This window comes from Pimephales promelas, chromosome 19 (genome assembly GCF_988280905.1).
Source record: "Pimephales promelas chromosome 19, fPimPro1.hap1.1, whole genome shotgun sequence".
In the NCBI taxonomy this organism is placed as follows: Eukaryota; Metazoa; Chordata; class Actinopteri; order Cypriniformes; family Leuciscidae; genus Pimephales; species Pimephales promelas.
This window is the reverse complement of record NC_142787.1, coordinates 20143818-20166087: the sequence shown is the minus strand read 5'-3', so window position 1 is coordinate 20166087 and position 22270 is coordinate 20143818. Positions and strand designations below refer to the sequence as shown.

General features: G+C 37.0%; 1 protein-coding gene and 1 long non-coding RNA gene across 2 annotated transcripts; one reads left to right on the top strand and one right to left on the bottom strand.

Moving 5' to 3' along the window:
• Positions 1-615: 615 nt before the first annotated feature.
• Positions 616-14475, bottom strand: LOC120490896 (pyroglutamylated RF-amide peptide receptor). Its single transcript, XM_089123759.1, has 6 exons — positions 13628-14475; positions 11014-11172; positions 6783-6844; positions 5734-5966; positions 4594-4691; positions 616-2460 (listed from the first exon to the last, which is right to left on the bottom strand). The coding sequence occupies exons 1-6, from the start codon at positions 13956-13958 to the stop codon at positions 1976-1978; spliced, it is 1368 nt and encodes a 455-aa protein (XP_088979885.1). The 5' UTR covers positions 13959-14475; the 3' UTR covers positions 616-1975.
• LOC148970796 (uncharacterized) lies at positions 2404-5881 on the top strand. The gene is made up of 4 exons (XR_016147736.1): positions 2404-2486; positions 3396-3432; positions 5184-5235; positions 5756-5881. It is a non-coding gene; the product is annotated as an uncharacterized LOC148970796 (long non-coding RNA).
• Positions 14476-22270: the final 7795 nt, after the last annotated feature.

The window sequence follows — 22270 nt, the reverse complement described above, 5'->3', positions numbered from 1 at the left end:
AGCTCATGCCATCTTTGTCTGTTTTCTGAGGTTTTTATACATGTTTTTAGTGTTATATTGAAGCCACATTGTTTGTGCCTTGATGCCTCTAACATACAGTAGATGCATGCCTCAGTGCTCGCTCTTTCTACACTTTATTTTCCACAATATCTCTCTACGAGTAGAAGTTTTGTATCTGCTTTTTTCCCCTTAGACAATTGTTTGCTCGTTTGTGAATGTCAAATGTTTGCTGTTGCAAAGTTGTTTGTAGAATGTTTTTGTTTTAAAACAATAAAAAAAAAAAAAATACCAAAAACTTTCCATGGCAAGTTCATCCATCAGAAGTTCAAGAAAGAAAGAAAAGTGAATTGAATTTTTATTAATTTGTTAACATGCGGTGGGTTACATTTCAGTCTGAGTTTTGATTTTAATTGGATGGATAATTCATATTTAAAATGCCTTTAATGTCAATGTTTGTATTGTTATTAATTATCAATATTAATTGTTTATATATATATATATATATATATATATATATATATTGTGTATATATATATATATATATATATATATATATATAGTGTATGTATGTGTAAATATATATACATGTGTGTGTGTGTGTGTGTGTGTGTGTGTAAAATGTTTTTCTTCAAAACACATTGGAACCATTCCTCCATACAGAATTCTCAGATCCATGTTGGCGCTTCTTCTCTTGAGTTCTGAGACTAGGAGGGCCATTGCAAATTCTTGGTTTTGTGCTCAGTGACCCATTTTTGTTTTGAAGTTTGTTTTTGGATCACTGTTCTGTTGGATGATCCAAACATGGCATATTTTAATAGCCTATTTCTAACACAGGCTGTCAGGTTTTCATTTTTTATCTGTTTGTAGTTGATCGAATCCATGTATCTGGACAAGATGTCCAGGACCTCTAGCAGAAAATTAGGCCAATGGCATTAAAGATACAGCAGAGTATTTCATTTTACACATGGGCTAATTTTTTTTTTATCCATGTGCATCAACTCTTTTTTTTTTCATCTGTGAAAATCATTCTAAATTGTAAAAATACTGAATATTTTCTGCAGGGGATCGAATATAAAGTTTATATAGTTTAAAATTATTATGTTTATAAAAGTCCCCATAAAATGTTTGTGTGTGTGTGTCTGCCTTTTATAAATAGTGGTGCCTTACTATATTTTTATTACACTATTTTACTCTATTTTTATAGTGGTCCTTTCAAATCTTCTTGGTCATGTCAAACATGTTCCAATCAATGAAACTGTCCTGCGGCAACACAATTTTATGACTTATGACCACCGGAGCCAGCGATGCACGACCTGTCAGACGGTCCTCAAACAGAATGGCTAAGCAAGCATTCAGCACACCATAAACTCAAAAACAGGTAAGGACTCTACTTTATCCCTAGCAAATATTCACAGCTGCAAAGACACACAGACACTCTCTTAGCTAAGAATGCTGAGCACAGGCAGGATTCAGGGTGACACCTGAAATAGCAGGGAAGAGCTAAGCAGAGATGTAAAAAAAGCAGTATTACATTTAAAAAAAAAAAAAAAAAATTGAACATTGTTTTGTAGAATGACTTCAGACAAAAGTCATGTGTTTCTCTCCACAAACTGACATTAAAAGACATTGTTCTACAAATAATCCACTCCAGCAAGAAAATAATAACCATAGTTTAGGAAAGGTGCACAAATAAATGATCTTCTCAGAATGAACCGAAACTAATGATGTACTGTAGCTGTTCTTCAGAAGCTCAAAAACTGGAAGCACTTCAAAAACATCTCAATTTGATTCATTGGTGACTCACTCCAATCTTTGTCGTGTAGTATTAACAGAGCTCCAAACGCAAAAACATCTCTCAAATGTCTGAAAACTGGGACCTGCGGGTTGTTGAATCCACATCATTAGCTGTGGGAGACATTCCGAGAGCAAAAATACTATAGTTGTGAATTTGAGATGGTTTAAAACTCTCAAAAGTTCACTTTCCCAGTATCACTGTGAGAGGCTGGTCAGAACTAGACGTGCTGTCTGTGTGTGGAGGGTCAATGACGCTAAGTATCATACTACTGGAGGTCTTTTTGGATCTGATGGCACTAAGAAGATTCATGGGGGGAAACATGTTAGACACAGGCCTCTCTGGTTCAGCTTCCCATGCAGGTTTACTCCATGACCTGATCTCTCTTTGTCTAGATGTTGTCTCCAGGACCCGCCTGGGTTCGAGTGACTCCACTGTTGATATGCCCACTCGTTTGTGACTCATCCAGGACCAACAGGAACACACGCTACAGCTGCAAACTCTTCCGCCGAAGCTCCATCCTCGGGTGAGCAGAGCTAGTAGGTCCCTCTTGAAGGTGGTGTTGAGGGCGGCATAAACCAATGGGTTACACACCGAGTTGCTGAATCCCAGGATCTGAACCACACTGACCAGGAGAAACTCAGAGTCAAGATCAAGGTCCAGCTGACCTGTGTTTCGAGAACAGACACGCAAGGTAAATTATAAAGCTGTAAGACAATTTACCCACAAATCAAGAAAACTAATTTCATAAAATTTTGAATTTCAGGATTTGACTATCCATGAAAAATAATATCAGGATTGACTTTTAGGGGTTTGACTTGTTTTTGTTTAAAAACATGTTTGTGATTAAAATTTTTTTTTTTTTAGCAAGCTTGAGATGCAAAATATGAGCGTCACAGATATATGGAAAATATGTTTAGTGTCAACTAAATTGTTAGTTGTAATCATCACAATTGCGAGTGTGATATAACATTCAAAAATACAACATGTTTTTGGCACAATATTGGCAGTTAAGACCAAATGACATCAAAAGCAATCACAATAAAGATAACTATATAGAATTCACACCAATGCATGATAAAGTTCTGTTTATTATAAGCGCACACCGCAGATATGTCTTCTGTCGATTTAAATGGTCACTTGTTCAAGTTGAATTGATTCTGATTGGCTGTCAATGTTCGTATTGTTCATCGACTAGAAAAAAAAATTGGTCTAAAAATGATTCCAATGTTATCTTTCCTCTGTGTCGTTATCGTTTTAGTTGTGTTGAGAACTTCCTTAATCTCATAGAATTAGAACGATTATTAAAACTTTATAGCTATCGTCCTTGGTGTGCACAGCCCTGGTGTACACATAGTTCCAATCAAAGCCACAGTAGAACATTGTAAGTCCCCAAGCAGTACCGTGGTGTTTTTTTTCTTGAATGTTTCTTGAATTCATTTCGTCTGCCATTTTTAAATTCAATTTAGATGGAATTCCAGGCCACTTTGGGCCAGCATTGACTTCCATAGTTGGAAAAAAAATATATACTATGAAGTCAATGATGCACCAGAACTGATCATTTTCCAACATTCTTCATAATATCTTCCTTTGTGTTCAACAGTACGAAGAAATGTTTACAGGATTGGAGCAACCTGAGGGTGAGTAAATGATGACAGAATTGTTATTTTTGGGTGAACTATAACTTTATACATTTCTCACTGAAAATCTTTTTAAAAGAAAAAGGAGAATATTGACAATTAACATATCAGTCACTGTAACAATGTACACTGTAGAAAGTGTGATTGGTGATGCAAACTTGTTAGTGTCGCATATTCTTTTTTACTGTTACATTTAAACCTGCATTTCCAAACAGGAGAGGCTAAACACACAATATGTCTCAGACAAATGCTTTTGAAAGTCATTTTACTGGAAATGGAAGAACTGGTTAAATCGTCTTCAGTGCTTTTGTTGCAGAAACACGTGAACCATGGAAAGAACCATGTTGTGCACATGACAATGGACTCCTTCCACATCGTGCACTCCATTGTCGTGCACAATATGGTCCTTTCCATGGTTCACGTGTTTCTGCAACAAAAGCACTTCAGACGATAATGGTAAGGATAATGGTTAAAATATTAAACCAGGAAAGGACATTTATGTATACTGTATAAAAGACTAAGGGGCTGTTTACAAGACACAATTCTCAACTAAAAAAGCAAAACATACTCTGTTACTGACGTAACCTCTGTTTTACATTTGAATTAATGTAAAAATGTATGTACTTCACCAAAAATACTTTACATTTGGTTTAAATTATAACTTTTAAACAAGAATTACAATAACGAAAGACTTTTATTAATTATTCATTTACTGATTTTAATAAGCATCATCATAGAATAAATTAGGCACATAAAATGTTGCTAGACATTTTTGCAGATTTTGTTAATGCATTGTTTTATGTAGTATGAAATATTTTGTTGTCAGATGTTTGTAAAATAACAATCTTTGTATAGAGTCACTGATAGCTACTAAACCAAACTCACAATAGTTGATAGTGTTAAGTGTGAGACAATGGATTAAAAAAATTGTAAATTGTTTGCCGATGGTTCAGAGGAATGATCTGTTGACCCTCATATGTTTTGAGGGGAGAGTAAAAGAAGAAGAGAATCTGAATGTTTTATGACAGGAAAGACAGCAGCTGGTTGACAGACAAAAATGTAAAATTATTATTATGTTGCATTACCTGTGTGAGAGGCAGAAAAAACAGGAAGATTGACAACAGTAAGCAGGAGGGAAGGGTACAAGACATGTTGTGTTACCATAGTCAAGGAGGAGGGAGACCAGATGGAAAGGTGCCCAGCAGGAAGCAAAGAGCAGCACCACGGTGGCCATCATTCTTATTGCACGCTTCTTCCTCCTGAGAATGAAAGGCATTTCTATTGTTACACACATGTCATTAAATACAGGGTGTCAATCAAACAGCATTTCAAGTACCAGTCTACCAAGATCATCTGATCCAAGAGCAACAATCTAGAAGCTACACAATGCTTGAAATGGAAGCATCTGCTCATTGGGCCTCTAAAAAGCAGCGTATAATTAAACGGCACATATATTCAATCATTACAAAAGGCAAAGAGACATGTAAACATGTATTTAACCCATTCCAAGTTAGTGCACACATTAGGAGAAGTGAGTAGTGAACACAAACATATTAGACTGCAAACCCTGGACACACACCCAGCCATTTTTGCCATTGCGCCTGGAAAGAGTGATTGGGGGTTCGGTGCCTTGCTAAAAGGTCTTCAGTGTTTTTGCTATGCTCACCCCTGAGCATAGCAAAGATATTGAGATCTGTTTGATTAAAACATTCTTCCAAATGAGTAAATACTGACAGAATTTTCATTTTTAGGTGAACTAACCCTTGAAGAAAGAATGACATGGACATCTTCGATGACATGATGGTGAGTAAATTATCAGCAAAAGTTTTTTTTGTTTTTTTGTTTTAAAGTGAACTACTCCTTTAACATTGTATATAGCAAAATACACAAATACAAACAACATGCATAAGCATACTAAGGTGACGTTCATTCTTTGCCAACTGCACGGCTCTCGAGTGGATTTATGACCCAAATACTGAAGTATTTCTAGATATTCACATATATAATCGACCCTAAACCAGTAACGGATAAATAAAACTCACTTTTCTCATTAGGACGTACAGTTAATGTTCAACACAAACACTACACCGCGACCTCTTGAATAGTCTTGCTGTGGACTGTGTGGAGAATAAATGCAGCTGTTTGTATCACGCGCATTTCTCGTGCGCTATCACTTCCAGCCCATCCACTAGATGGCGCATTTGCGCTACCTTTATTTTTGATCAAGTGTCGTTTTGCCAAAAATAGGCATATTATGTTTTTTTAACCAAGCATTTTTGGAGTACTCTCTTTAAGACTAACCTTGTAATCTTGTTGATTTCAGATCCCGGGAGTGTTTGAAACATAACATCATGCACTTTGTGTTTGCCCCAAAGCTCTCGCATGATCTTCCAGTACAGGATGGCCATGGTCGCCAAGGGTACCAGGAACACTAGCACGGACAGGCAGGTAGTGTAGGCTCTCCTCTGCTGCTGGCTTGGCCAGACTTCCAAACAACACGTGTAGTGGACATCAAACAGGAAGTCATATTTCACCTGGATAGAGGAAATTCATTATGTGACCCCTTCATTCTTCTATCATGTTTCTAAAAAAAAAAGTCAGCTATAAGGGTCTGATTTACTGACTGACAGGCATTTCTAATGAGTAAAGTGAGCTTTTGATCCTACTCATGGAGTTTATCTTCTGGTTAAACAGCGTGACATCAATGACCATTTGATTGGAGTGATTCATGCAAGACGTCTTTGAAAAATAAGAGCTTATAGATAACATGAAAGATGCATAATCGAGAACGATAAACATAAAGCAAAGACCCAATATGTGGAAGGCATTACTATCTCAATGAAAACACATGAACATTGCATTTGAAGCCCTCAATGGTCTCTTCTAGGCTAGCACAGCAAGAATCTAATTTGAACCTATTGTTGATGCATCTATTGTTTCTAGCGGCCGCTGCCGTGCCTAATAATTGCTGAATCAAGTGGCTATTGATCTGATCATATTTAAACTATCAGCAGCTTTTTTTTTTACTATTTCTTTCATATCATCTTCTGGTTTAATAATTACAAACCATTTAATAAATTCACTGAAAACTAGAACATTTGTTTCTTCCCTCAGATAGATTCAGCTGATTCTACTATATAAGATGAATACTGATGTTTCTGTCCCAGTTCACTGTGTTGCTTGTCTCTAATTGTTAATGACTTGAGTTTTGTCGGTGACATAATGTCCAGCAGCAAAGTGTAAATGGCCTATTTACTCTACAAACAGTGGTCTCTGTAGTGGTGATGATAGGGATTGTTCTAGAAATGACATGTGAATGTAGTATTTTTTTTTTAAGGTCGCACATTTACCTCCACTTTCTGGACAAACCACAAGGGAGCTGCAATTGCCAGGGCAACCAACCACACGGCCACTGTATATGAGGGAAAAGACATAATATTTGTTGTTTTCTAGAATTTTAAATGTCAGTATTGTCTTGTTCAGGGTTTTCAAACTGAGGTCTGGAAACCGCAAGAAATCCGAAACTAAATTTGAAAATATTATTTTTCAGTCTGCTTTGCAAAAAACAGGTCAGACATTGTGAAATTAATTGTGTTTTTTTTTTTCTGACAGTACTAGTATTTAAAAGAATGAAAATGCTAATTTTGTAGGACATAATATTTTTAGTATATTATTGGGTATATTATTTGTACTACATTATAATATGTGAAACAAAAATAAGTTGTTGTTTTTTTCCCACACATTGTAAACGGGTGTTTATACATTAAAATATATATTGTATATTTTTTTAACCTTTAAAAGCATACCTTGGGTCTTTAGTGACCCGGGACGTTTTTTTTTTTTATTAGTCATTAACCTTCTTAGTATTTCTAAATCAGTTCATAATAAACAATATAACAAGAAAAAGAAAAAAGAATGCCTGTTTTCCCATTAATTCTTTATGAAAAATGTATATGGCCGCTAATGACCTAAGGTTTGTAACAGTGTAAGTATTAGGGATGAGCGAGTACAGCATTATCTGTATCTGTATCTGTTAACCATATGAATTATCTGTATCTGTATCTGTACTCGGACTGGGCGGGGCCTAAACCCGGAAGTGGGTCGGGTAGTCTTGAAATGGGCGGGGCTTTAACCGGTATGTTATTTTAAGCATGCAATTGATATGGGTTGATCTGAAATTGCTTTATTTTTTGCTGATAAGAAATAAAACTATTTACATGACAGCATTGAGCTTCAGATCAATGGTTTTGATCACGATAACAAACGAACTACAAAACAAGTTTTGCAACAATGAATACAACACATGTGGCTGCAATTATGAAGTAAAATGTAATGAACAAGAGTATTCATCTCAACTACGGCTGGGTGATATGGACCAAAAGTCATATCCCGATATATTTAGGCTGAATTTCGATATACAAAATATATCCCGATATTTTTTCTGCAAAGTGAGAGCAAATGTTCAGTCAAAGCCAAATATGACATGTCACAAGTATAGTTTTATTGAAACTTGAACATTTGCCAAACCAAATGAATAAATAATAAACAGGTTTCTTCACCTTAGGGCTGCATGATTAGCTATGACAAAAATCTTCATTGCAGATTATTCCCTTGGAATTTTAATTGTGATTTATTAATTGGTTTATTTATTTTGTTAATACAACGTTGGTATGAGCCATTACAGTCATTAAAAAAATATAAAAAATAACACAAAGAAAAATAGGGGCATTAAGGGGTTAATATAGAAACGACAGTTACTATGGTGAATAGTGAATACACAATACTAACAAGAACTGTTTATGAAACATGGAAACTGCTCTGGTGAATAGAATGAAAATCATAACTGCATTGCTTTTATTTCGTGTAATTTACAACGTAACGGTGTTGCATGCTCGTATAGTTTCTTTTGCACTTTATACAGAGGCGATCCAGCGCGCGCAGCCGCATTTGCGCGTGCAATTGAGTGTGCGCTACGACTAACGTTACAGTATAACGGGTGACAGGACAGAAAGTCCGTTTTGCTGAGGTGAAAGACTTTATTTCATAACATAACATGCTTTAATCAAGCACGCAAAGTGGAAAAGGAGTGGCTGGGGCGCGGGGAGCAGTGCAGAGAGCTCTGGATCAGCACTCAGCAGCTTGCTTGGAGCAAGGATCACAGCGCAAACCTGAATAGCCTATATCGGTATGCAATATGGTTTAATTACATATCACATTTAAAAATATATATATATATTTTTATATTGATATATCGCTCAGCCTTAATCTCAACATAACTTTTTTTTTTTTATCCGAGCACAGATATTGACTCGTATTACTCGTATAATATTCGTACTCGACAAAAGTGCTTTATCCGTACCGGATACTCGTTTCAGCCGAGTATCCGGCTCAACTCTAGTAAGTATACATTTTTTTTTTTTGAACAACAGTCATTGAATATTTGATCACTGAATAAGTGCAATTCACCTTTATTCCACAAGTGGACAATGTCTGATACAATAGCTGTGTCCCAATGTTAAGACTCCATCCTCCGAAGGCCGTATTTGAAGGCCGACTGTGTCACAGCGGCGCGACGAAGGCTTCCCTGATTCAAAAGCGACACCAAATGCACCCTTCATTTCCCCATGAAAGAGAGAATACTCAGGCTGCGTTCCAGTCCAAAATTATCATGCCCTTCACTAGCTAACTTCCCTCCGTCTTGTTCACTCGGATGTATGTCATTGCTTACCTTGCATGAGTGCCCACTACCTGGTGGAAACTCTAATTGGCTGAACAGGAATGTCCTAAGACCCTTATCACTTGGAATCAGCCATGGAGTTGATTTATAAAAAAAAAAAAAAAAAAAAAAAAATCCCCTATAAGAATTTGTTTAATGCAGCATCCAAATGTATGTACTGTAGTTGTGTTTGGGTTGTTTAAAAAAAAAAAAAAAACTATATATATATATATATATATATATATAATTAATATATCAGAGTTGTTTGTGGTGGTGGTGATTGGACGACGTCACAATTGTTGCATTGTGGTATATGGAGCTGCCTGAAGTGTACATATGAGCTGTGTCTGAAATCGATCCCTATCCACTATATAGTGCACTATACAGGGTGTTGGCCATTTTGCAGTGGTGTCCGAATTCTGAAAGATCAATATCATTCCATTCGTTCCAAGCGGCAACATTCTAATCTGAAAAATTAAGCCTACACGGAAGACGGAAGTGAGAAAAACGTGCATTAAAAGGGGTGCATTAAGTGCCCTTATGACCTATTAGAGGATCGGGAAAACCTAAGGTCTTGCACCCCTTAGCAAGAACTTGCATTGAGGGGCACAAGGGCGCAAGAGCAGATATTGGGACTGGGCCATAGTGCACTCAAATGCCATACATTATTTAAGGATTAGTTAATGAGTGAACAACTGAGCGGTTTTGGACACCGCCATGAAGTAGACTCTCTCCCTCAGTCAAAATCGAGGGAACAAGTACCTGTTCCTCGTCCACTTCACGAAGTGGAACGCACTTCAAATCGGTGGCAGGGATTCCCCCGAGGGGAAGTGCTTAGGCAAGTTAAAAGTGGATTGGAATGCAGCGATAAATAGATCCTAAGGGGCCTATTCCTCCCCATAAGTCATTGTGTTGGTGACGACAGCATTTTTATTACAAAAAATAGGCGGCCAAGAATTCGGTGGTGGACGGCAAATTCACATTTAAATGTAAGTATTATGTTTTCATTTATTGAATAGCTAGAGAAACCAGAGTGCTTTGCCCTGAAGAAGACCACTTGTTTGTCAAAACATGTTGACTCATGTACTTTGATTATGCCACATTTAATAAAGGGCTTTTAACTGTATCCTTCTCCTCATTGAAGACTTGACTGAGTGCCTGTTCTTTTGTTTCTTTCTGTTATAGATTTGGGTCGCTAAAGACCCGGATATGGAATAATGATTGGCAAAACATTCATGCATTTAAGGGTTAAGAGGACTCCTTTATACAAAGTTCTTTCGTGAAACTCGAGATGGTGCAGGCTGATATGTACTTAAGTTAACTTGCTTGCAATCAAATCGTTATCTATAGGTCAAAGCTTATTGGTTACTGCTGTTTCAGTAGCCAATGAGATTACATGCTCAACCTTCAAATACTTGGATAGCATTAGCCTTAGCAGTGCAGCGTAGTGTTTTCAGAAACTGTCCTTCTTCCCCAAATATATAGATGCTACATGTATGCTATATTTGTACAGCATAGCAACCTAAATTCAATCTGTTCAAACCATTCAAGTCTTTTCAGAAAATTTTGACTAAACCACTCAATTCATATGGATTAGTTGCACGATCTCTTCATGAACTTTTTGAAGCGTCAACGTTCCAGTTCTCTCTCTGATTTCATCAAAATTATAATCATTTGTGTTCCGCAGATGAACAGAAGTCTTACATGTTTGGAATGACATGAGGGTGAGTAATTAATGAAATAACTTTCATTTTGGGGTGAACTACCTTTAAATGCATTAACAAATTTTAAGTCTGGCTGCTAATGTAAATGTTAATAACCACTAACCACCAAAAATCTTTCATTTCTTTCTCTCCATAACTCACCCAGCATCTTGAAGGCATGACAGAGAAAGTAGTTGTTGCAGACATGAAGAGGATAAAGGATTCCCTGGAAACGCTCTACAGCAATACACGTCATGGTAAGCATGCTGGTCGCTATAGCTGTCACTTGTAGGAATGGTATTAGCTTGCAGAGAAAATCTCCTGTAGATGAAAAAAAATGTTTTAGGAACAGCAAATGAATCAGTGAGACAGAAATTGAGTGAGAGAACAGGCTAATGAACTAAATAATTCCAGATGTACACAACGGATACTTAACAATAAGGCATAGGATACTAAGACTTTCGGAGAATGGCTAACTAACAGAAGGAAATGTGTGGGCAGTAAATGTATGGTCTTTATGGACAATGATGAGGACAGAAGGCAATAGAGCACAGGACCACATGCATGTTCTTTTCTGACACAATGATCCTCAAAATTATTATATCACAGATTGGGTTTGTGTTGCCATGGATTTGTGGAGCAGTCTTAATCCAGCTTTCTATAACCCTTATTTTCCAACTCACTTCATGCTGATCATGACTGTCCTTCATTGTGCTGTGCCATTAGATTAAAAGGTCAATAACCCTTGCGAATGACAGAATCTAAAATATAACATGACGGATGCTAATGGCACATGCAATGCAAACTGCAAACTATGTCTGATTTGTAAAGCAAATGGCAGCCATAGCTTGGTCTTACTGTTAATTGAAGTTATGTTTATTTAATGTTTGTTTTGGTTTATGTCAAGTGTTAAAATTTTGGCTGGCTGGTTGGTAGGCCCTGCTTGTAGATATTGTCCCCATCTGGCAGCTTTTTTTTTTTTTTTTATTGGCGGCCAATCGAAAGTAGCCATGTATTATGATGAAATAATGTCCAGAACTGCAAAAAAAAAAAAAAAAAACTTGTTTGCTTTAATGCATCAAATATTAGATTTTATAAATAAAAATCATAAAGCTGTATATCTATGCATTGTATCCCATTGTGATCAGTAAGTTGTTTTTTTTTTTAAAGAAAGATTATACTTTTATTCAGAAAGGGCACATTAGATTGATCAAATCTGACAAATATATACTTTTAAATAAAAGAATAAAAATAAATAGTTTTCTATTAATCAACAAATCCTGCTAAATCAGTGTTTTAAACTGATAATATTAAGAAATGTTTCTTGAGCATCAAATCAGCATATTGGAATAATTTCTGAAGGATCATGTGACATTGAAGGCTAAAGTAATAATGCTGAAAATGCTGCTTATCCATCACATAAATAAATTAAAATAGAAAGCTGGTGTTTTAGATTGTAATATGCAGTAATAATCTATATTTATATTTTCAGTAACAATAATACAGTTTTTGCTGTCAAAGAAATCAAATAAATACGGCCTTGGTGAGCATAAGATACTTTTTTCAAAAACACTAAAAAGTATATTTGAACACTGTTTCTACAACAACACAACCACATTAACATTTGTTGTTTACACAAACGTTGTTGTTATAGAAATATGGGCTGCTGCAACTAATAGGATTCCAAGAACTTCGGTAAAGAGCTCATTTACAATTCAACTGCATGTTCCATTGATCTCGGTTAATCAATGGTGACCTTCCATCTTAACAATAAGGCAATGGCTACTTGTAACTCTAATGTGAGAGTACTTGTTGTACGTAATTAAAGTGTTGAAAAACCATACCACAAATACAGATAAATGTCAAGTGCACATAACATGCAGATGTTTAAACACAACAGTGGCTTTCTAGTCTTAGTGAGGCTGTTTCTGGTCACAACAACTCATTTATGGATGACAGCTCCATTGCAGACATCGTACTTTTAGGAGGGCTGTGAATTAACACAATTCAGCCATTAGCACAATTTTGATGGCTAAAAAAAATCCAAACCTGAATTTCAACTATTTTTGCGCATGCAATTAAAGTAAATGGGGTCTAAAACAACATTGGAGCTTTTTGACATGCATTGTATGGTTGAAAAAACAAGGAGGCATTTTTCATTTTTCACTGATTTGGCAGAACATAAGTAAATCAGTAAATAGTTTTTTGTAGTGAATTACTAATAACATCAGAAACCCTCTTCAGAGATGGAAAAGTATATGAATTCTGATGATACCTTGAGGTGCCTAGAAATTTTTAAACACAGTTTGTCTCTTAAAAAAAAAAAACCTTAGTGCTCATTTTTGTGTTTCAAGGGTAATTAATCACTAAATTCATGATTCAAGCGCATCTTTTATTCAGTGCCCATGTATTGAAGTGTAGCAAAAACCTTTTTGAATTGTTATGAATGAACAAGAATGTCTAGAAACACATAAAACCTTTACACTTTGTACTTTGAGTTTATGTATTGATTGCCATTAATTACCCTATTACCCTGATATCCTTTTATCAGGGTCTTTACTCGTGTACTGTTAACTAAGAGTATGTAACACTCTATTTCAGCAATAGGCTATATACTTACATTTTCAAAGCTTTCACTTTATAAAACTGAGACTGAAAAAAAAAACATAATGAAGGAAAAATGAGGTGGCCACGTGGATATACGCACAGTTATGAAACATCATGAACACAACAGAAACTAAGATTTCTGCCAAGCGTGAACAAGAAATAATTCTACCTGCCAACCAGTTGGTGAAGAAGTGCTGCAACAGTGTGGCAGGAACACACACTATGGATATCAGAAGGTCACTGAGTGCCAGAGAGCAAATAAAAAAGGTGCTGGGAGATTGCAGAGCCTTCCTGCGACATAAGAGAACCAGCACCGCCCCGTTACCCACCACCGCAAACCCAAAGATGAGCATGTAGAGCAGGCCAAAAACCGGAAGCAGGGCCCTAGGGAGTCTGGGCACAGCAACCAACGGAGGAATGGAGTATTCCTGGATGAACTGCCAGCGAGAGAGGTTGGAAGCCTTCAGCATGAGGTCCAGAAGATGGGCGGTCAGGTTCATATTGATGGTTTTCAGGGTGTAATTTGTTGGAAGAAATCCAGTATTGATACTTCCTTTATAGCACCCACTTTTATAGCAACAGTTCTTCTGATCTCTGGAGTCTGATCTTTGCGAATTCTCCACAGAGCCTGTTTAGTCTACATTAATAAATAGAGGTGTGTTATATTGATTTGTTTCTTTTTGAAAATGATGGCTTACAGGCATTTGTCATGGTTGTTCCTTGATGTTGTTGAAGGCTTTCATGCCTTTATCTCCTTTTGGGACAATCTGTTGTGTTCATTAACAGGCTGCTGCTCTGCTGGACCTCTCCAGTCAAAATGATGCCCAGTCAGTTTCATCTGTCTATAAAATAAAGTACACAACCAAACAGTGAAAAAAAAGCTTGTAATTAAGACTGTAACATTGACTTACCTGTCGAGAAGAAAGCAGGACTTCAGCGTGTCTTTTGAAATCTTTCTCTTGCATTAGCGCTATCCACCAGGAAAAAGCTATCCCATTTCGGCTGCTTTCAATGGATCTGAATCTGAATGATAATATGTTGTGGAAACACGTTGGCCTAGTACTTTTTGTCCCTCTCTGCTATTATAGTTTTTCAAGATGCGGGAACTATGGAAGCCTCAGTGGACCTATCCGTCCCATGTATATAGAAATGAATTCTTTGTTTACGAGGATAAGCCAAATAATTGGTAGAGGTATTTGAACACCACTGAGGACATATTTATGAATAAAAAATATTGATTCAAAACACGTGTGACAACTTGCCCCAAGCTGCCATTTATAAAAAAAATATCCTTGTTCTGAACACAGTTGTGTAGAATCTACTTCCATACAGTGGATAACAAAATAGGCTACCCAAGCATTATTAAAATATGATGATAGGGAAATTGTAGTCTAGATGACAGAACTTTTATTTATTTATTTTACGTGAAAAATAGAGAAAGGCATGTTTGTGTTAGCCTACTTTGAAATGAATGACTAAACTTTATACTTACTAAGATGCAGCCCTTGAGACAACGTCACCTGATGATAGGGAAATTGTAGTTTAGATGACAGAACTTTTATTTATTTATTTTACATGAAAAATAGAGAAAAGCATATTTGTGTTGGCCTACTTTGAAATGAATGACTAAACTTTATACTAAGATGCAGCCCTTGAGACAACGTCACCTTGTGGCAACTTTCGTTCTCGTTCTCTCATTAAAATGACTGCGATTAGCTATATTAAATATATTAAATGTAAACAGTAGGCTAAATTTCATTTACATTACAGAAAAAAAAATTTGATATGCATATTTTTTGTTAATACAAAAAAAATACAAGAAAATAAATATCCAATTAATGGTTAGCTATATCTATATTATCTATATAGCACTATTAAACGTTAATCGGTTAATTTAGCATTTTATTTTTGCATTAGAAAGGATATGCTTATCAAAGGCTGTTAACCTGTTTAAAAATCGATTTCATTTTCACATCTAAACAGGCGACATGAGATGATGTTATAAAGTAACCGACACTACTAAATCGACACAATTTCCTCCAGCAGATCATAAAAATAATGGTAAATGTTTATGTCCACAGTTTAAAGAGAGATATTTTATAGAAATAACAAAAACACTGCGCGCACTTACTGTGATTGATTCGGTGGCTCGTTATTCCTTTCAAAGTTTCTCAGACGCGATCTTGAACTTCTTCTCCCTTAATTACCTCATTGAGATGCTTTGAAAACCAGCATCTTCTCCTCAACACACGGGTTTTATAATTTATTTATTTTCAACTGGAAACAGTCAGTCATGAGTTCCTCTTCCAAGACAGACAACGACAGCCCAACATTCAACATCTGTGTGTTAGCCAACCAGCGACAGAGCAATAAACACTCCCCTGAGCTGCATCTGTCTGTCTGTCTTTTTGATCAGTGACAAAAAAAAACTATGCTGTTTGTTATAACATTTACAGCATAACAACAACTGAAGTTATGTTGACTACAATTTACAGTTTTTTATTCATTTTGGTACTATTTTCACAAGTAATGTATACATTTTCAAAATTTGTAGTACAAAAATCAAAACGAATCACACTTGTAAGCAGCTATAATTCTTTCAAAACCAGATGTAATGCTTTCAGTCAGTTACACGTTCTCAGTCCACATAATCATGATTTCAAACTCAAGATTATTGTAATATGTAATGAGAACATTTTGGTTCAATCACCGAAACACGACAGGATGAATCTTCTTTCAGTTTAGTACTTTTAACAATCAGTTTATCCAACTGCAAAACAATGCAATACATGTTTCAAATCAGCCTTAAAAGTCAGTAAATTAATATGCTACAGAACTATACAAACAGATTACACAGTTTTCACATCAGGGAATACACTTACATTACACAACATTTACATAATCTATCATTTCCAAAATATCCATCCAATGTGTTATCAATCATTTGGGCCAATTAGTTTTTATTTTTTCAGATATAATTGTAACATGGGTCTACTTTCTATAATTAAATGTAATTAAATGAGAACCAAACATAACATTTAGTGCACACATGACATTACAGTAATTTGGATCAAGCCAGTCTCTCTAGCTGGTCGGTCAGCACAAGGCCACGGCCACCACTATGGTGTTGTCTGTCGATTCTAAGCATAGAGTATACTTTTAATAAACATACTGTACCAATACTGTAACATGTCTGATGAATTTTCATGAATTTACATACAATTTACTGTAAATGTAACAGTATACATCCTCCAAACCTACCGGTTTTCTTGGCGAAAAGTTTGGATGATAGAATTGACAGTTGAACTTTTTAGATTTGGATCAACTAATCTGGCAGCCTCTGCCATAGTATGAATTCAATTCACTACATGATCAACAATGATGGCCCAGACTTTATTAGAGACAACAGTTCTGCCTCCCTCTGTCTGATGAACAACCCTTTCTCTGACCTTTCTTTTGGTGCCCATGCCCACCTCTCTGACGGATCCCTTGGCCACAAGCTCTTCCTATTTCTTGCTGTCTATCCTGCTCCATGTTGAAAGAAATGGCCAGTGTTTACACACCCACTTTCATTTATAGTGACCAATTTTGGTTGCAATAACGAGTATTCATCATATGTGGTTACACATAATTTATATGTTCGTACAAACACAGTTTATTTCTTTAGTTCTCAAAATCCATACTGTATATTGCTGAAATAAAAATCTATAGGTTTACCAAACGGCTCAGTGATTAACCATTAAGATCAGTTGGATTAAGTGTTGGTCAAATGTATTTACGCAAGTCAGATGAGAAGCATATCAAAAGTATTGTGAGCATTGCATTGTGAAAGACAGTTACTCCATATGAAAGGTATTTATTTGTTGACACACTGATTAGGTTTGGTGAAAAAGTGAAATTTTGTGCGTTGTACTTAATCAATTGAACTATGATTGTAAGTATAAGTGTTGTTTTCATACTCAAGCCTCAAAGCATGATTTCCAACTCTTTTCAACTTGCCGTTGAAGTAGTAGAAGTGATTATTTTCACCTTCAATTTGATTAACTTTATCCATATTACTTTGGGTAACTTGTTTTGAACTCTGATATTTTTTCTGGGGTGATGGTTGTAGTGCATTTGGCGACATGAATGTTAGCTCTGTTGAAGGCTCTTGTTTATATTTCACAGTTGAAGGTTCTTGTGGTCTTGGTGTTGTATTATAAAACGTATTTTTTATTATCTTCTCCTGGCATCTTTTCAACCCAGAACTGGTGCGGTGAATTAGTCCGAAGCAACCATCTTCATCAGTTTGCTGTGTCTCTTCAGTTTGTTCATGTTCTCTGGAAGGGGTTGATGTCACTGGTACATTAGTACTTTTCTCGGTTGTACATTCTGTTTCGAGAGACTCAGTTGTCATTATTGTCTCTGGTCTGGTCATGGGTGTTTTGTCTTCTGGTGTTTGTAACTCAATTTCTGTTGTACATTCTGTTTCGAGAGACTCGGTTGTCATTATTGTCTCTGGTCTGGTCACAGGTGTTTTGTCTTCTGGTGTTTGTAACTCAATTTCTGTTGTACAATCTGTTTCGAGAGACTCAGTTGTCATTATTGTCTCTGGTCTGGTCACGGATGTTTTGTCTTTTGGTGTTTGTAACTCAATTTCTGTTGTACATTCTGTTTCGAGAGACTCAGTTGTCATTATTGTCTCTGGTCTGGTCACATTGAAATCTTCTGCATTTTTTCTGGATGTGGTTGGCATCACTGGCTCATTTGTGATTGTTGAAACAGTGTTGTCTGAAATAAAATCTTTATAAATTTTTTTTTTTAATATCTTCTCCTGGCATCTTTTCAACCCTGAACTGGTACGGTGAATTAGTCCGAAGCAACCATCTTCATCAGTTTGCTTTGTCTCTTCAGCTTCTTTGCTTGGTGGGGATTGAATTTCCGTTCCTGGCACTGCCATTGTTGGTGTCATTTCTTGCTTTTCCATTGATGGTTTCTCTGGAATTTCTTCGGGTTTTTCTATTGAGCTCCTTGAGTCTGTCGTACATCCTGCATCAGGAAGCAATAATGTAATTTCATGTTCAGTCACTAAGACCATTTGTTCATGTTCTCTGGAAGGGGTTGATGTCACTGGTTCATTAGTACTTTTTGTTGCAGGATCTTCCGACCTTAAATCACCAATTTCTGACTGTCTTTCTTCATATGTGGTGTCTGTTTTCTCCATATGTGTTTTATCATCTGGTGTTTGTAACACAATTTCTGTTGTACATTCTGTTTCGAGAGACTCAGTTGTCATTATTGTCTCTGGTCTGGCCACATTGAAATCTCCTGCATATTTTCTGGATGTGGTTGGCATCACTGGTTCATTTGTGATTGTTGAAACAGTGTTGTCTGAAATGAAATAATCATGAAACAGATTTTTTATTATCTTCTCATGGCATCTTTTCAACCCAGAACTGGTTCGGTGGATTAGTCCGAAGCAACCATCTTCATCAGTTTGCTTTGTCTCTTCAGTTTCTTTGCTTGGTGGGGATTGAATTTCCACTCCTGGCACTGCCATTGTTGGTGTCATTTCTTGCTTTTCCATTGATGGTTTCTCCGGAATTTCTTCAGGTTTTTCTATTGAGCTCCTTGAGTCTGTCGTACATCCTGCATCAGGAAGCAATAATGTAATTTCATGTTGAGTCACTAAGACCATTTGTTCATTTTCTTTGGAAGGGGCTGAAGTCACTGGTTCATTAGTGTGTGACTGTCTTTCTTCATATGTGGTGTCTGTTGTGTTCATATGTGTTTTATCTTCTGGTGTTTGTAACACCATTTCTGTTGTACATTCTGTTTCGAGAGACTCAGTTGTCATTATTGTCTCTGGTCTGGTCACGGGTGTTTTGTCTTCTGGTGTTTGTAACTCAATTTCTGATGTACGTTTTGTTTCCAGAGACTCAGTTGTCATTATTGTCTCTGGTCTGGTCAATGTGAAATCTTCGGCATCTTTTGTGGAAGTGGTTGGAGTCAATGGTTCATTTATGACTGTTGACTCAATAATGTGGGAAAAGAAATCAATAGATTTTGTCTGTCTTTCTTCAGATGTGGTGTGTGTTCTCTCCACGGGTGTTTTGTCTTCTGGTGTTTGTAACTCAATTTCTGTTGTATATTCTGTTTTGAGAGACTCAGTTGTTATTATTGTCTCTGGTCTGGTCACAGGTGTTTTGTCTTCTGGTGTTTGTAACACAATTTCTGTTGTACTTTGTGTTTCGAGAGACTCAGTTGTCATTATTGTCTCTGGTCTGGTCACAGGTGTTTGTAACTCAATTTCTGTTGTACATTCTGTTTCAAGAGACTCAGTTGTCATTATTGTCTCTGGTCTGGTCAATGTGAAATCTTCGGCATATTTTGTCGAAGTGGTTGGAGTCAATGGTTCATTTGTGACTCTTGACTCAATATTGTGGGATAAGAAATCAGTAGATTTTGACTGTCTTTCTTCATATGTGGTGTGTGTTCTCTCCACGGGTGTTTTGTCTTCTGGTGTTTGTAACACAATTTCTGTTGTACGTTGTGTTTCGAGAGACTCAGTTGTCATTTTTGTCTCTGGTCTGGTCACAGGTGTTTTGTCTTCTGGTGTTTGTAACTCAATTTCTGTTGTACCTTTTGTTTCGAGAGACTCAGTTGTCATTATTGTCTCTGGTCTTGTCACGGGTGTTTTGTCTTCTGGTGTTTGTAACTCAATTTCTTTTGTATATTCTGTTTCGAGAGACTCAGTTGTCATTATTGTCTCTGGTTTTGTCACGGGTGTTTTGTCTTCTGGTGTTTGTAACTCAATTTCTGTTGTACATTCTGTTTCAAGAGACTCAGTTGTCATTATTGTCTCTGGTCTGGTCGCTGTGAAATCTTCGGCATATTTTGTCGAAGTGGTTGGAGTCAATGGTTCATTTGTGACTCTTGACTCAATATTGTGGGATAAGAAATCAGTAGATTTTGACTGTCTTTCTTCATATGTGGTGTGTGTTCTCTCCATGGGTGTTTTGTCTTCTGGTGTTTGTAACACAATTTCTGTTGTACGTTGTGTTTCGAGAGACTCAGTTGTCATTTTTGTCTCTGGTCTGGTCACAGGTGTTTTGTCTTCTGGTGTTTGTAACTCAATTTCTGTTGTACCTTTTGTTTCGAGAGACTCAGTTGTCATTATTGTCTCTGGTCTGGTCACAGGTGTTTTGTCTTCTGGTGTTTGTAACTCAATTTCTGTTGTACCTTTTGTTTCGAGAGACTTAGTTAGGGCCCAAGCCCTGAAAGGGCGAAGGCCCTATTGTTTTCCTTAGGATTATTATTATTAGGGCCCAAGCCCTGAAAGGGCGAAGGCCCTATTGTTTTCCTAACGATTATTATTATTATTATTATTATTTATACGACTATTTGGGCACTTTTGGGGCCCTTAACATGCTCAAAAACTCTTGAAACTTTGCACACGGGTCAGAATCCGCGGCCATCAGGGCTGGGCTGAAGATGGTACCCGGGCGTGGCAGGGGGGCTAGACAGCGCCCCCTGGAACGGGGTCCGAAAACTTGGTCCATAACTCAAACACGCTTGCATGTAATAATATGAAACTCGGTACACATGTTGATCTCATCGTTCATATATACCTCAAACTATTACTTTTTACCCCAGCCCAACAGGAAGTCGGTTATTTAGGGTTGTTCATAAAACACTCGCAATGGAATTTGAAGTACTCCTCCTAGAGAATTCAAACACACGGCACGAAACTCGGTCAGCATGAAGTCAAGGCATTGAGGATGAAAGTTTGCGAGGGGATTTTTGATATCTCGAACGGTTTGGCCGTGGCGAGGAAACGAACTTATGGCGATAATCGTGAAACAGGAAGTGTGTCAGAACTTCAGCATACATTAACTGATCTTGATGAAACTTCAGCAGTTTGTTTGCTGTAAGAGGACGATCACATGGATGTGAATATTGTGAGTCAAAGTTATAGCGCCACCAACTGGCAGCAGGAAGTGTGTCACTTTCAAAATGCTTTGAAATCACCCTCTTATTTTTACCCGATTTGCTTCAAACTTAATCTGTATAATGTAAATACATAGCAGATGAAGACCTGTGAATGGATTCTTGATATCTTTGATACTGTTGCCGTGGCAACGCATCAAACTTTAAAATTCTTTTTTTTTGATGATTTTGAGACTCTTAGCGGCTTTTGGGGCCCTTAACGGGTTTGAAAACTCTTGAAACTTTGCACACAGGTCAGATCCCACAGCCATCAGAGCCGGGCTGAAGATGGTACCTGGGTGTGGCAGGGGGGCTAGACAGCGCCCCCTGGAACGGGGTCCGAACACTTGGTCCATAACTCAAACACGCTTGCATGTAATAATATGAAACTCGGTACACATGTTGATCTCATCGTTCATATATACCTCAAACTATTACTTTTTACCCCAGCCCAACAGGAAGTCGGCTATTGAGGTTTGTTTGTAAAACGCTCGCAATGGAATGTGCAATACTCCTCCTAGAGAATTCAAACACACGGCACGAAACTCGGTCAGCATGAAGTCAAGGCATTGAGGATGAAAGTTTACGAGGGGATTTTTGATATCTCGAACGGTTTGGCCGTGGCGAGGAAACGAAATTATGGCGAGAAACGTGAAACAGGAAGTGTGTTATAACTTCAGCATACATTAACTGATCTTGATGAAACTTCAGCAGTGTGTTCGCTGTAAGAGGACGATCACATGGATGTGACTATTGTGAGTCAAAGTTATAGCGCCACCAACTGGCAGCAGGAAGTGTGTCACTTTCAAAATGCTTTGAAATCACCCTTTTATTTTTACCCGAT